This window comes from Echinops telfairi, unplaced genomic scaffold (assembly GCF_000313985.2).
Source record: "Echinops telfairi isolate 266 unplaced genomic scaffold, ASM31398v2 ScPeMD7_655;HRSCAF=1070, whole genome shotgun sequence".
NCBI lineage: Eukaryota > Metazoa > Chordata > Mammalia > Afrosoricida > Tenrecidae > Echinops > Echinops telfairi.
In genome coordinates, this window is record NW_022104553.1 from 32,172,678 (window position 1) to 32,186,695 (window position 14,018).

At 53.1% G+C, this 14,018-nt stretch overlaps 1 protein-coding gene across 1 annotated transcript in view; it reads right to left on the reverse strand.

The window, feature by feature from the left end:
• The window catches only part of RYR1 (ryanodine receptor 1), a 138,629-nt gene that overhangs the window by 95,145 nt on the left and 29,466 nt on the right, over positions 1 to 14,018 (reverse strand). The window contains exons 23-30 of the mRNA XM_045292707.1: positions 13,602 to 13,685; positions 12,184 to 12,491; positions 10,695 to 10,897; positions 7,080 to 7,254; positions 6,678 to 6,886; positions 2,750 to 3,144; positions 776 to 908; positions 4 to 161 (exon numbers count right to left, since the gene is read on the reverse strand). Coding sequence (XP_045148642.1) covers positions 4 to 161; positions 776 to 908; positions 2,750 to 3,144; positions 6,678 to 6,886; positions 7,080 to 7,254; positions 10,695 to 10,897; positions 12,184 to 12,491; positions 13,602 to 13,685 — 1,665 coding nt within the window. The remainder of the gene's footprint in view (positions 1 to 3; positions 162 to 775; positions 909 to 2,749; positions 3,145 to 6,677; positions 6,887 to 7,079; positions 7,255 to 10,694; positions 10,898 to 12,183; positions 12,492 to 13,601; positions 13,686 to 14,018) is intronic.

A 14,018-nucleotide genomic window follows, 5' to 3' on the forward strand; every position in this document is an offset into this window, starting at 1 on the left:
CTGCTGTGGATGTTGCCTTGTTCATCCCCCATGGTCACTGTCACGGCCCGGACCTTGCTGAGGTCGAAGTTCATGTCATGCTGGTGGTAGTCAGGAGTGACCCAGCCCACCCACACACAGCTGGGCTCCTGGCCAGCGAAGACTCTCACAGAGTAATAGTACTGGGGAGGCAAGGGGGAGACCACTGGTCAGTAGGGGACGACCGAAGAGTCGGAGGTTCCCTGGGATTGTGGATGGGTTTCCTTTGGGATTCCTGGGGTCCTCTGAGAGTTTTACAAGACATCGGTGGGCTAGGGACCTCTTGGGCCCATGTTTCTCTGTTTCTGTGTCTACTGGTGTGGTCTCCCAGATTCAGGAGTTCCTAGGGACTATTTTGTGATACCGCCCTAAGACGGAGGGCCCATCCTAGGATCCAGCAAAGTTATAAAGCATAGCTCACATTACCATAACACGAAGGTCTTTACAAAGGGGGCCTGGTGGCCAAGTGGTCAGGCCAACTGCAGTTCAAGGTCAGCAGTTCAAACCCACCAGCCACTCCAAGGGAGAACGAGGCTTTCTGCTCTGGTCAAGAGTTACTACCTCAGAAACCCACAGAGGCAGTTCCACTCCATCCTACAGGGTTGTTGAGTCGAAATGTACTCAACCACAGCAGTGAGCTTGGTTTAGGGTTTTAGAGTATATTGGAGTATCGAGTTACTGGGGTTTGCAACACAACATTTGGAAATGTGGGAGTTCCAATGCTTTGCTGGTGGGGGCCCCAAAGCCAAGGTCGCACCGTGGTAGTGTTAAGGATGATCTCAGGGTCATCTCGGTCATCAGTGGGCACCACATCATGAGGGAGTCGGGGCAGGGTGGGCGTGGCTGGCGGCTGGGTCATCATGGCCACCTTCTTGGCCTTGAATAAGAACCTGGTGGTGGGGAGGAAAGGCTGACATGAGTATTCTTGCCCTGCCCCACCCTGCTTCTAAGACCCAAGGCTGCAGCTCCCTGCACTGCCCCGCCATGACTGTTCCGTGTCTGCTTTAAGTGCCTCCTCTCATGCCTGGGACTGCTCAAGTGAAAGGTGCTTGCTGGAGATGTGGGGCACAGAGTGGTCCCCCATAAGTCGGCCTCTCTCAGATGTGTGCTAAAGGCATTGTAGAAAGCACCGTTCTTCACTCTTCACACCGTTCCTCACTTTCTTTGTCTTGTGCAAAGAAAGACCCCTACAAAAACCTCCCAGCAGGGACCCCCTAGACTGTGATAACCGAAGAAATGCCCCATCATTTCAAACACACACCCCCGCCCCCACTCCCAGGGTGCACAATTACATTCTCTCAAAAGCCGCTGCCATGGTAAGGGGAAAGGGGACTTGGTTCCAGTGGTACCTCTTGAAGGTCTTCCTCTGAGACACACAAACAGCCCCAGTTTAGAAGACTACCTGGTGTCCACTGGGACGCCTGGGGTACACTCAGCTCTCCCAAGACACTGATGTTCCCATTAGTGTCCCTGAGCGATGGAGTCCCTTGGGTGGAGGAGTTCTTTGGGGTCCATCAAATATCTCAAAGATAGTGGAGCTCTCCAAAGATAGAGTAGGGTACTCCAATCTCTCTACCTCATAGAAAGGAGAGCATCTTAAGGCAATAATGGGGTTCACTTGAGACACGATGGGACCTTTTAGGATGCTGACTCCATTAGCCAGGCATGGGGCCTTGTGGTAGACATATAATCGATTGTCAATTTGAGGATTAAGAGTGAAGGGGTGGAGTCTAGCTTGTCAATCAGATCATAGCCAATGAGGCCTCTGTGTGGGCATGACCTTCTCCTGAGAATTCTGGGAAATCTAGTACTTCCTCCTTGGAGGTGGGAGACTCTCTGCTCACACCCTGGGAGACATAGCAGCTGACAAGGCACATGGACCCACCCTGATGCAGCCCTGGATGCTGGAGAAGCCATGCAGAGACCCCTGCCAGTGCTGAGATGTTTCCAATGCCACTGGATCCAAAGACTTTCTACCCACTGACCTGTGATATGCCTGCACTCATCATCATTGCATGTGTTTCGTGAGTCTGAAGAGGACTTTATAGATTGGTATCGGACATATGGGCTAATATCAGACTGATGGACTTGATCTGGACTGGGCTGGGATGTTTTCTAGATGTTCAATTGCTCTTGTATATAAATCTCTTTCTTATACACATAATGTGTGTGTGTGTGTCCATGGATTTGTTTCTCTAGTCTACCCAGACAAACACAGGCCTCTTCAGGATACAATGAGGTTTTTTTGTTTGTTTGTTTTTAAGTCATTGAGGATGGCTCAGTGGGAGGCCTAGGAGTCCTGCTGGAACTGTCAGTTAAATGCAGGGCAGCTAACCACAAGGTAGACAGTTCAAACCCACCAGCGGCTCTACAGGAGAAAAATGAGGCTATTTGATTCAGTCAAGACTTACAGCCTTGGAATACAGGGTGACTATGAGTTGGAGCCCTGGTGGTGTCAGCGACAAGGTCAGCAGTTCTAAACCACCAGCCCCTCTGTGGGAGAAAGGTGAGGCTTTCTCCTCCCATCAAGAGTTGGAGTCTCAGCAACCCCTGGGGCAGGTCTGCCCTGTCCTATAGGGTCCCTATGCGCCTGCCTTGACTCAATAGCAGTGGGTTTGCTATGAGGAATGGGAAATGGATGGTAGTGGGCTTTCTGAGTTAACTGGGGATCTTAGGGCTGACCCCATCCCCCACCCCCAAATCCCAAAGCCTCTTGCAACTCTCAACTCACCCTCTCTTCTTGTTCTTCTCCGTGGTTGCGTCCTTCTCATTCTCCACCTTGGCGGGCTGGGCCTCGCCCCCAGCCTGGGACGTGCCCCCTGGCGCCCCCTCCTTGGCGGTTCCCTCTTTGCCCCCTTCCCCCTCCCCCCAGCGCCCAGCAGAGCGGCGCAGGTTCTCATAGTCAGGGTCGGGCTCTGTGGCCCGGGCCTCGTCCTCTGCGGGGGGCTGCAAGCCTGGGGGGGCCAGGGGCGTGGCCCCTGCCGTGCAGCGGAAGTGCTGGTAGAATTGGACAGGGAGGCTCAGGCGAAGAAAGATCATCTCCACGAGGCTGTTCTGGGAGCCCCAGGTCCGGTGGGTCAGGCGCAGGCAGGGGGGCGTGTCCACGGTGCCGTCCACGCGGGACACCTGTGCGGAGAAGCCTGGTCACGCGCAGAGCCACCATCCCGCCTTAACCACCTTGCTCCGGGCGGAAGCAGCCCCTTGCAGGTGCAGCCTGGCCTCTGCCCTCTGCTAGAACCGCCCGGGGGTGGGGGTGGGGGGTCTTAAAAATCATACTCACACGTAACAAAGTGGCTCAAAAAAGTACTAACATGCCTAAGTCCTGTCAACTGTCGGCCATCGTGTGATCACCAGGGCAGGGTAGAAATGCTCCCTAAGGCTGGGACTCTTTACAACGTATAGGCATGACTTTGTGGCAGGGATTTGCTATTTCTACTTATTACTATTATTATTATTTTTTTGAGACTCTCCTGGCTAGGGTTGGAGTCAAATCTGTCAATCAAGGGGTAGCTTGATGAAGCCACCTTGGGGGTGTGGCCTTCTGTCTAAGAGGGAGGGACTTTGGGAATTGCTTCTCTCAGCCACTCTGCTTCCCTGCCTGCTCAAACTTGGGATGTCTCCCTGGCCCTGTGTGGGCTGCGTGTTCCTGAGAGCGGTCGGTGCCCTGCTCTGTTTCCACAGTCTTTGGATCCACTCGACTTTCTACCCATCAGCCTGGGATCTTTCTGCTCCCCGTTCACCATTCTCCATCACTGGCACGTGGCTACGTGTGTCTGAAAAGGGACTTAAGGTCTAGCATCGAACTTATGGACTTGAATTGGACTGGGCTAGGATGCCTTCTTGAGATATAATTACTTTTTTATATAAAGGTCTTTCTTAGACATAGATGAGTGTCACTGGATTGGTTTCTCTAGAACCCAGCCTAACACAGGAGAACGCCTCGCCTCGTCTTTCTCCTTTGGAGCAGCTGGTGGTTTTGAACTGTGGACCATTGAGTCACACTACACTACCAGAGCTCCTGTCCTAAGTCCTGTACGTTAGAAAAAGCACTCCTATTAGGCCAAGGGTCCACAATTATGTTTAAACAAATGTGAGAAGGTGGTGGGCAAGAAAATGAGCCTCCTGGAACCAGAACAAGCAGGGCAGAGATCATGAAACTGTGCATGCCAAAATTCCAACTCACGGAACACCCCACCCGACCCCACGCAGACCCAGTGGAACTGCTCCATAAGGGGTTGTTGCCTGTCATCGGTAAGGGTCCCCAAGCCCCGAAGAGCCCTGGTGGTGTGGTGGGTTACAAGGTCAGCAGTTTGAGACCACCAGCCACTCCTCAGGGGAAAGGTGAGGCTTGCTATGCCTGTAAGGATATACAGTCTCAGAAGCCCACAGGGCCAGTCTACCCTATCCTCTGGGGGTATTATGAATCCGAGTCACTGGGTTGGTTCAAATCGGCAATCGTTGGGTTAAAAGTTGAGCACAAACTGTTTGCAACACGACCTCCCTCGTGAGATTTGTGTGTGATCTGAGTAACTAACTGTCTCTCGGTTCTTCTTCTCAGACTGCAACCCTTCTTCTGGAGGATCACTGGGGTACTCTGGTAGTTACATAATCTGTTGTCAATGTGAGACTTAAGAGTGAAGGGGTGGAGGTTAGCCTGTCAATTAGGTCGCAGCTTGATGACCTCATTTGGAGGCACTAAGGAGATAAATAGCTCGCTGGAGGAGGGACACATGCTCCCTCCCTACAAGACATTACTGACAATGAGCCTGATGGAGCTGGAGGAGCCACGTGGACAACCCTGCCAGTGCTGAGATGCTTACACCGCCACAGGATCCACAAGACCTTCCACCCACTGGCCTTTGATCTTCCTGAATTCAGCATCGTTGCATGTGTTTTATGATTCTGAAGAGGACTTTATAGATTGGTATTGGATACATAGGCTAATATCAGACCTATGGACTTGATCTGGACCAGCTGGGATGTTTTCTCAATATTAACTGCTCTTGTCTATAAAGCTCTTCTCATACACATATGAGTGTCTATGAATTTGTTTCTCTAGTCAACCCAGACTAACACAGGTACCAAGATTAGCTTTGCTCGTTCTCAGAAATGGGATGGAATCCCAATCTAAGTGCTCTCTTGTGTCTGGCATCCTTCCCTCAACTGTCTGCCTATGAATTCCTCAACGTGGTTGGTGTCTTCTAGTTTCTTTACTCTCACCACTGCCTGGCCTTCTGCTCCCTGGGCGATGCAATGAGACATCAGGGTTGAGAACACCATCCAGGCAGTGCCAGGGGCTAGCAGGGCACGTCCAATCCACCATCCTCTCTGGCCTGAGTCCTATAGCTCCAGCTACCCCTGGTCTTCCTGCTTCCGCTCCGACCCCCTTTGATTCACTCCTCAAAGGGACCTTTCCAAGGTACAGATCTCACCTGGGCATCCCTTACCTAAAGCCTTTCCATCTTCACCTAGTCTGACAATCGTCCCCTCAAAATTGCTGGTTAATTACCAAGAGAACAATAATAATTGACAGTGGGGAGACTTGGTAGAGTCCTACACCCTTGCCCACTCGTGAGAGTTCACACCATCGGTTCTGAGCCAGAGGGACATCATCTTTCCCCTGGTAAGGTGAGGCCATGTCATCACTTCTGTGACATTCCTGGCAAACAGGTGTGACCTGGACGTCATCACAAGGACACGCCAGACAAGCCCAGAATGAAGGACCTGCTACAAAATAACCGGCCTGCCCTCTTCCCAACTGTCAAGATCACGAGACACAAAGAGAGGCTCAGGAACAGTCTAGATTCAAGAGACATGGGAGTGTCGGTGATGCGTTGGGTTAACCATTGGGCTTCTAACTGCCAGGTCGGAGGTTCAAACTCACTGGCCATTCCAAGGGAGAAAGATGAGTTTGTCTGCTCCAGTAAAGATGTACAGTCTTGGACCCCTCGTGGATCAATTGAATTCTGTCCTACAGAGTCACTTCGCAGTAGAATCAACTCGATGGCAGTGGGTTTGGATTTTGTTGTACTTGTAATACATAATTCTAAACTGGACCCTGGATCAGGGTTTGGGAGAAGGAAGCTATGGCCCCCATTGACAAAATGTGCACATGGACGGTGAGTTAGATTAGGTAATATAACCGACTTGGCGGCACCGAATAGCAATCCTCTCGACAACTCAATAGAAAATAAATCAAGCCCACTACCATTGAGTCACGGTTGTCCTGGGGGGAGCAGTGGGCTACAAGTTGGCCTGCTAACCACAAGGTCGGTGGTTTAAACCCACCAGCTGTTCCGAGGGGGAAAGAGGAGGCTGTCTGCTCTTATGAAGAGTGACAGCCTTGGGACCCCCGGAAGCAGCTCTACACTGCCCGATTGGGCCCCTGGGAGTCAGAGTGGACCCTAAGGCAGTGGACCCTGGAGCCAATTGCAAATCATGTCATCCTCCAGTGTCCCATGGGGTCTCCCTTCCCTATTTCCTAAGGGAAGAACTTTGACCTCAGAAAGGTTGGGGCTCACCAAGGTGGTACCCCCAAAGGATGCCATCAATCTGACAGCCCCTGCTCCAAAGCCTGTGTGCTCCCGTGGAGGGGGAGGAGAATCCTGGGAAGAAGAAGGAAATCAGAGGGTGTGGAGTGGGGAGCGATTGGTCCTCACCTCGTAGTGGGGGTGCTCAAGGGGTACAGCCTCAAACTGGGGGAGACTTTTGCTGAACCAGGTGGTGACAGGGCGCTGCATGTTGATGGCAAAGGGCTCAAAGCCTTCCTGCAGGCCGCAGATGGCGAAGAACCGCAGGGAACTCACATCCTGGCCCAGGTTCAGGTGGCCCACCTGGCCAGGTCCCAAGCTGCAGACGGGCAGGAAGCCTGTGGGGAGGATACAGAGGCGGCAGGGGGAGGGAATAGGGTGGGTGGGCAAGGCCAAGGGGTGGGGAGGAGGTACCGTGGGAGGGAGAGATGGGAAAGCAGGAGGCTGGCGAGGGTCAAAGTGGGGTCCGTTAGCACAGCGGAACACCACAATAGGCACGTGTCGGGGCCTGAGTCCACAGTCAGCCCTCACCTTCCCCAATCTCGATGTCCCGGAAGGCTGTCTCGGAGCCGGAGTCAGACATGAGGACCTCTCCATTGAGGGTGAAGATGATGTTGTTCTCCGAGAGATCGATCATGCAGCCCACCACGTCGCCAGATTGCCAGGGACGCCCGAACGGCTCACTGCCCAAGTGCCAGCGCTGGCCCTGTGAGGACACCCCGGGGACACACCGCACAGGGGGAGGCACACAGAGAAAGACAGAGGCAGGAGGAGAGTGACAGGGAGACGCAGAGCATCAGACTGAGGGCATGTGGAACAGAGAAGGGGCCACCCCACAGTGCACCCCCCAACACAAGGATGGGCTTTTCTGGTTTCTGTGTCCCCCCCCCCCTTTCTTCCAGGGCCTGGGTCCACTGCTGTTGACAGCTGGGGTCACATAGCCCACCCATGTAGAAGTGGGACATTGAGGACAGCAGCCAGGACGGGACGGGGACTTCTCCATGGTCCCCCACGCAGACCCCACATTCGCCAGAACAGTGGAGAAAGAGAGACGGATGGGAAGTTGGATGTATGCTGGACGGAAGAATGGGTGGAAAGTTAAGGGTCTTCACGATTGATTCAGGGAAGGAAGAACGTGTCATAGCTACATGTGGAGGGGCTTCAAAACCTCATAGAGAAGTGGAATGAAAAGATCACGGAATTCCTCCATGAACTTTCGGAAGCCCCCTCATAGATCCATGGATTGGGTGAATGGGTGGGAAAACATGAATGAATGGGTGGGGACATGTGTTAAATTATTGTGTAGATGAATGGTGAGATCAAATCACAAATAGATTCACTGGACGGAGGAGAAAAACTCAGTGAACACAGACTCAGGAGTGGGTGGTGGAGAGATTGTCTGGATGTATGGATGAGTGAACCAGTGGGCAGCTGGACAGAGGTGGATGACCAATGGATATATTCATGGACAAAGAGGGAAGACTATGGGTGGTAGATGGACGCTACACGAATAACCTTTAAGGTAGTGGAGAGGCTGGTGGCTTTGAACTGCTAAACTTGCAGCTAGCAGCCCAATGGATTAACAACAATGCCACCAGGGTTTATTCTTTACTGGTTAAATTACCACAAACACCTCGTGGCGGTTGGCTTCTTGGTTTGGAGGTTTAGGGTGGTGGTTTCATGGGACATCCAGTTAAGTGACCTCATGTCTAGTGTGTCTAGTTTGTCTCCTACTTGGCTGTGTAGTGCCTGGGGTGTTAAAAGCTTGCAAGCGCCCACCCAAGCTATAACAGTTAGTCTTAATTTGCTCGAGAAACAGAGGAAGAAGAAAGAGGGCACGAACTGTGTGGCTAATTGCCCCCATGAACTGCCTCCTGTACCACGAGAGCAGAAGCACTGGATGGTGCCTGGCTCTCATTCCTGCGCACGTTGAGAAGAGATTCCATGGAAGAATTATAACCAAAAGGGAGAAAAGGCAGAACAGAATTTTGAATTCCCATAGACTACCGAATTTCTAAAGCCAGGGAGGCTGGGTAACTTCCTGAAACTACTGCCCTGAAATAATCTTGCTACCTTAAACCAAAAACATCTCCTGAAGTCTTCTTTGATTCAAACAGCGGTATAGCTTAATGAGTGAAGGATGAGCTGTGGCGGTAGAGGGGTTACATGTTGGGCTGCTAGCTTGAAGGTCAGCAGTTCAAAACTACCAGCTGCCCCACGGAAGGAATGTGAGGCTGTCTACTCCCATCAAGAATTACAGTGTTTGTTTTTTTCAGGTGTTCTTTTTGCTTTGTTTATTCGTCAGTCGTTTTTCTCTCCGTATTTTATTTGGGGTAGTTTCAAATCCTAGGTCTTCAAATTCACTAAGCTTTTCTTCTGCATCATCTAATTTGCAGTTAATAATTTATTCACGGCGGTCCAGTTGCTTCTGACTCAGAGCAACCCTATCAGGGACAGAGTTAAAATGCCCCATAGGATTTGCAAGTCTGTGATCTTTATGGACAACAACTGCCACCTCTTTCTCCTGAAGAGCGGCTGGTGGGTTCGAACCACTGACATTTCAGTTAGGAGCCATGAGTCTAACCATTATACCACCAGGGCTCCTGAAGAATTACAGTTTTGAAATACATAGATTCTGTTATCTGTAGCCGTCTGCAAACCTGGCACTAAGAATTTTAGCTCTAGTACAACCCTAAAACATATTGCCCATATGCCTACTCTCCAGTTAGGCGGTGTGGGGTTTTCTGGTGAGTAATATTGAATGGACAGCCAAAAGAATAAGAATGCCCCTTAGAAGCAAGGATGGTGACACGTCATCTCTCATCTTTGGACGTATTTTCAGGAGAGACCAATCCCCAGAAAAAAATATCATGTTTGGAAAAGTAGAAGGGCAGGGGAGAAGGGGCAGACCCTCTGATGAGATGGATTGACCCAGCGGCTACACAACGGGCTCAAACAAGACAAACGTGTGAGGCTGTCCCAGAACCTGGCAGCTTCGCTCTGTTGTGCACAGGGTTACTACGAGTTGCTATCACCGCACAACAAAATGAAGAACAGCGAAGTCCCAGAACCCATCAGCAGAGTCCCCGAGGCGATGAAGCCCTTCATTGACTTCCTTTTGACTTTCAACCAGGAATGTGCCTTGCCTTCAGGCAGAGTGTAACAGAAAGTGGGTTACCTCCGCCTCCCTAAGCAGCCCAGAAAGGGGTTGTCTCCTTTAATGGCTGTCCTGGGTCTGTCCCTGATGGAGACTGCCCTACTGGGGTCACAGACTCATGAGTTTGTAAAAAAAAAAAAAAAAAAAAAGTGATCTGAAACACGTTAAATATAAAAATCCTTTCAGTATAAAAAAGAAAGGCCTTCTCCACCTGTGTGATGGCGAAGTGAATCTTGACTAGTGCATCCCACTGAAGGACCATAACAAAGCCATCGCATTCTCAGAGAGAGTTACAAAAATCTTACATAAATTTTAGCAAACCGGGGGAAAAAAAAATTGCATTTTTGGATCTCCACAGGAGCAGCTGCACCCTCTTCGACAGGGTCACTGTGAGTTGGAATTAGCTTGACGGCGATGAGTTTAATATGGGGACTACATCATATTTGCCTTAAGTGTTATAAACGCTCTCCAAAAACGAATGGCAGGCTATTGAGTGCATGCCGATTCATAGACCTTGTCGGGCCAAGGAGAACTGTCCCTGGGAGTTTGTGGGAGTCCGAAACGTGTGGTCAGCACCCCAACTTGCAGCCACTAGGCCACCAAGACTCCTCATCCGCTGCCTCTATGGGATCAAGTGGACGACTTGAAGGACGAGGCAGGAACTGCAAGAGGCCGTGAGTTTGTGTGAATGGGCGAGGAGTCATTCGGAAAGGGGGTTGGGAATGGCTCCATCCTTACTAAAACGTTCCCTCCCATGTCCCCGGATGGTGTACGTGGAAACGGCGGACTCTGGCGCATGCGCTGCTGCATAGATGCGCCACAGCAACGAAGGCAGCGCGCCTCTATTTTCCCACCATGCCCAGGTGGAAAAACAGATGCCCGTGGGGTGACCTGCATGAGGCCCAGCCACAGGCGGGGCTGATTCCAGATGCGCGAGCTGTGGAGGGACCCAGGGGAGCTGTCAGAGTGGCGCCCAGGGCGGTACCCACGCGGTGCCCGTTGAAGACATAGGCCAGTTCATCAGCTCCCAGCTCTAAATCAGGTCGCAGCTCGGGCCGGGCCCAGCCCACTCGCATCTCGCCCGTGGTGACTGCCTCAAACTCGAAGTACCAGCGGCCGCTCTGCACGGCATAGGATCGCTCTGCCCGGAAGATGCGCACGCGGTCCCAGCGGGACTGGCTCTCCACCAGACCTACGAAGTGGTAAGGTAGGATCAGAGGGGCTGGGTGGGGACGCCACATGGAGACATCGGGAAGTTGGTCGGAGGGACCAAGGGTGGGGGGGTGGCTAGTCTTGGCAGACTAGGGGAAGAGGGACGCTTTGGTAAAGAGTTAACTAAGAAGAATTGGGGATCACAGTCAGAGAGTGAGACGCCCCATTTCCCTTTCGCAGTCAGAGCGCAGCGAGGACAGGCACTGAGAGTAAAATGCGGGGGGCAGAGTGCTGGCTGGGGTCCAAGGCCTGATTAGGGTGGGCGGCTGGAAACCAACGTGGAGAGCAGGGTTGGGGGTAAAGTCAGGGTCAGGGAAGAGCTGGAAACTGAGGTGGGGGTCAGGGATTCAGGGCTGGGAACCAGTCAGGGTTAGGTCCGAGGCTGGGATTATAGTTGTAACCAAGTCAGGGGTCAGGGGTCAGGTTGGGGGTTGGAGGTTAGAGACTCTGTGAGCCCCTGTTTGGGTCATTCCATGTGGCAGCTATAGCTCAGCCAGAGATCAAGGGTCAGGGATCAAAGCTGAGCTCCCAATTGAGTGGCTTGAGACTGTAGCTGCATGCAGTCAGGATTGAGCCATGTGGGTCGAGGTCAGGGTCAGGATTAGGGTCAGGGTCGGGTGGGGTTGGTTTTCACTGATTTCCTTGTCAATCGGCTTGATACTTCAGAATCCAGTGTCAGCAGGTCAGGGGTCAGGGCTGGAGGCAGCAGTCTGGGTCCGTGTCAGTCAGAGCCAGAATTGAGGTCAGAGATCAGGAATCAGCGGTCACTGGGCTCGTGCACAGGTGACTCAGGCTGCAACCATAGCCCAGTGGGGGCTGATTTAAAGGTCAGTGGTCAGGTCAGGGTTGGGGTCATGGGTTTGGGTCAAGCGACAAGGTCAGTGCTCATGGGGTTCCTGGTCAGGGAGCTCAATACTGTCATACTGTCATTATAGCCTAGTAGGGTCAGGGGCCAGGAGCCAGGTCAGGGCTGGATCAAAGGTCTGAGTTCAGGGTTGGGATCAGCACTCACTGGGTTCTTGGTTATGGAGCTCAATGTTGGAAACATAACCCAATGGGTTCAGAGGTCAGGCGTCAGGTCTGGGCTGGGGGTAGGGTCTGGGTCCAGGATCAGGGAGTCTGGGTTGAGGTCAAGGGTTTGGTCCGGGATAACGGGGTCAGGGAGTTTGCTGCTGCAGCCATAGCCCAGGTAGAGGCTGAGTAGGGCCAGGGGTCAGGATCAAGGGTCTGGGTCACGGGTCAGAGGTCAGGGGGGTCATTGCTTACTGGGCTCCTGGTCGGGTGGCTCGATGTTGTAGCCATAGCCCAACAGGGTGCGCACGGCCTGGCACAGGCTGTCCCGGTTGCTGCGTTTGGTGGCTTCATCCAGCAGGCGGTAGGGCACAAGGCGAGGGTTTCGGCGCGCAGGGATGTCCTGCACGGCGCTGTAACTCCAGCCCTGGCCAACACGGTCTCGCGCCCACACGTTGTGCCCGTTCTCTGCCAGCCGGTCCACCAGGGTGGTCTGAGCCGGTGTCAGGCGCACGTGGCTCAGGTCCAGGGGGGCCGGCTTGTACCCGTTGCTCATCATGTAGCTGTGGCGGGGGGGGGGGAGTGGGGGGCAGCCCTCAGTGGGCACCCCTGCTTTCTGAGCCATCTGTGACCCTCAGCCTTGGCGCTGGAATTACTGGCCTCTGATCTTTGTGATCAGAGTTCTGTGATGCTGGCATGCCTCACCTTTGACCCCAGGATCCTTCAACCTTAGCTTTGACCTACCCTTCAACCTTAGCTTTGACCTACGAGCCCTCTGGCCAGGATCCTCTGACCCTTGTCAGGGTTGTGACATCACTGACCTCGAGCCTCTGTCACCCCCTCATCTCAGCTTTGGAAGGAGTCTTGGTGGTGCTGTGGTGCTGTAGGTTAGGTGTTGGGCTGCCAACCTCAGGGTCAGCGGTTCAACTCCACCAGCTGCTCCTTGGGACAAGATGAGGCTGTTTGTGCCCCTAAAGACTGACAGCCTCGGAGACCCCAGACAGGGTCATTATGGGATGGAACAGACTCGAGGGCAGTGGGTATGGGTGGTTTCCATCTTAGACTCTGATCTCTAACTCAGGTTTCTTAACTCTGATGACGTCAGGCCCACAGGACTCCAAATTTCTAGCTTTTGAGTCTTTGACTTCTGAATATCTACCTCTGAGCTCTCGTCTGTAACTTCAGGGCCCCCTCCATAGAACTCTGAGGGAGAAAGAGGGGGCTCTCTCTGCTCCCGAAGAGAGTGACCGTCTCAGGGGCCCAAGGGGCCATTCCAGAGTCGCCTCGATGGCAGCGAGCAGTTGTGCACGTACAGCGCCAGCACGCCACCTTTCCCACCTCTTACCACGGACCCTTTGTCTCTCACTTGGAACCCTGACCTTTTATTTTCCATGACGCCATCGCTGACCCTGACACCGAGTCCCAGGCGTCCCTGGGGGACTCTTGGTCTTCAATCCTGGCCCCTCCCACAGGACACCTCACCTTTGACCCCAGAGTGACCATCACACTAACCCATGGCCCCTTTGCCTCTGACCTCAGTCTCCTCACAAGACCCTTGTACCATTCCCACCCTCTCCATACCAGCCCCAGGTCCGCGCCCCCACTGCCCGCCCTCCCCCACCCCAACACTGCCTTCACTACTCCCCAGATGGGGCCAGGCCCCCCACACTCACGTCTTGGGGAGTTTCGTCTTCTTCAGGTTATCCTCCGCCTTCTCATCTGCCATGCCCACGTGGCAACCCAGTGCCAGCAGGGTCCTGGGGCAGGAGGGGCAGGGAGTTACACTCCACAAGTCTCCCCGCTCTGGCTCCTCTTCCACCTCCTCGAGGCCCCGCCCCCAAACCCACAATCAGCTCTGTCTGCAGGCCTCTAGCTTCCTTGGCGGGTGTCGCGCCCTGGCACTCTGGGCATCTCGGTCCCCATCTCTCTCTTGGCCTCTGACTCTCTGAGGTATGTGCTTCCAGGTCGCTTTATCTCGAGCCTCCTGGACCCTGTGCATCTTTTTTTTCTTTTCTTTTTTTTTAGAGTGAGTGAGTGAATGAGAGTGAGTGAGTGAATGAGTGAGAGAGTGAGTCAGTGAATGAGAGTGA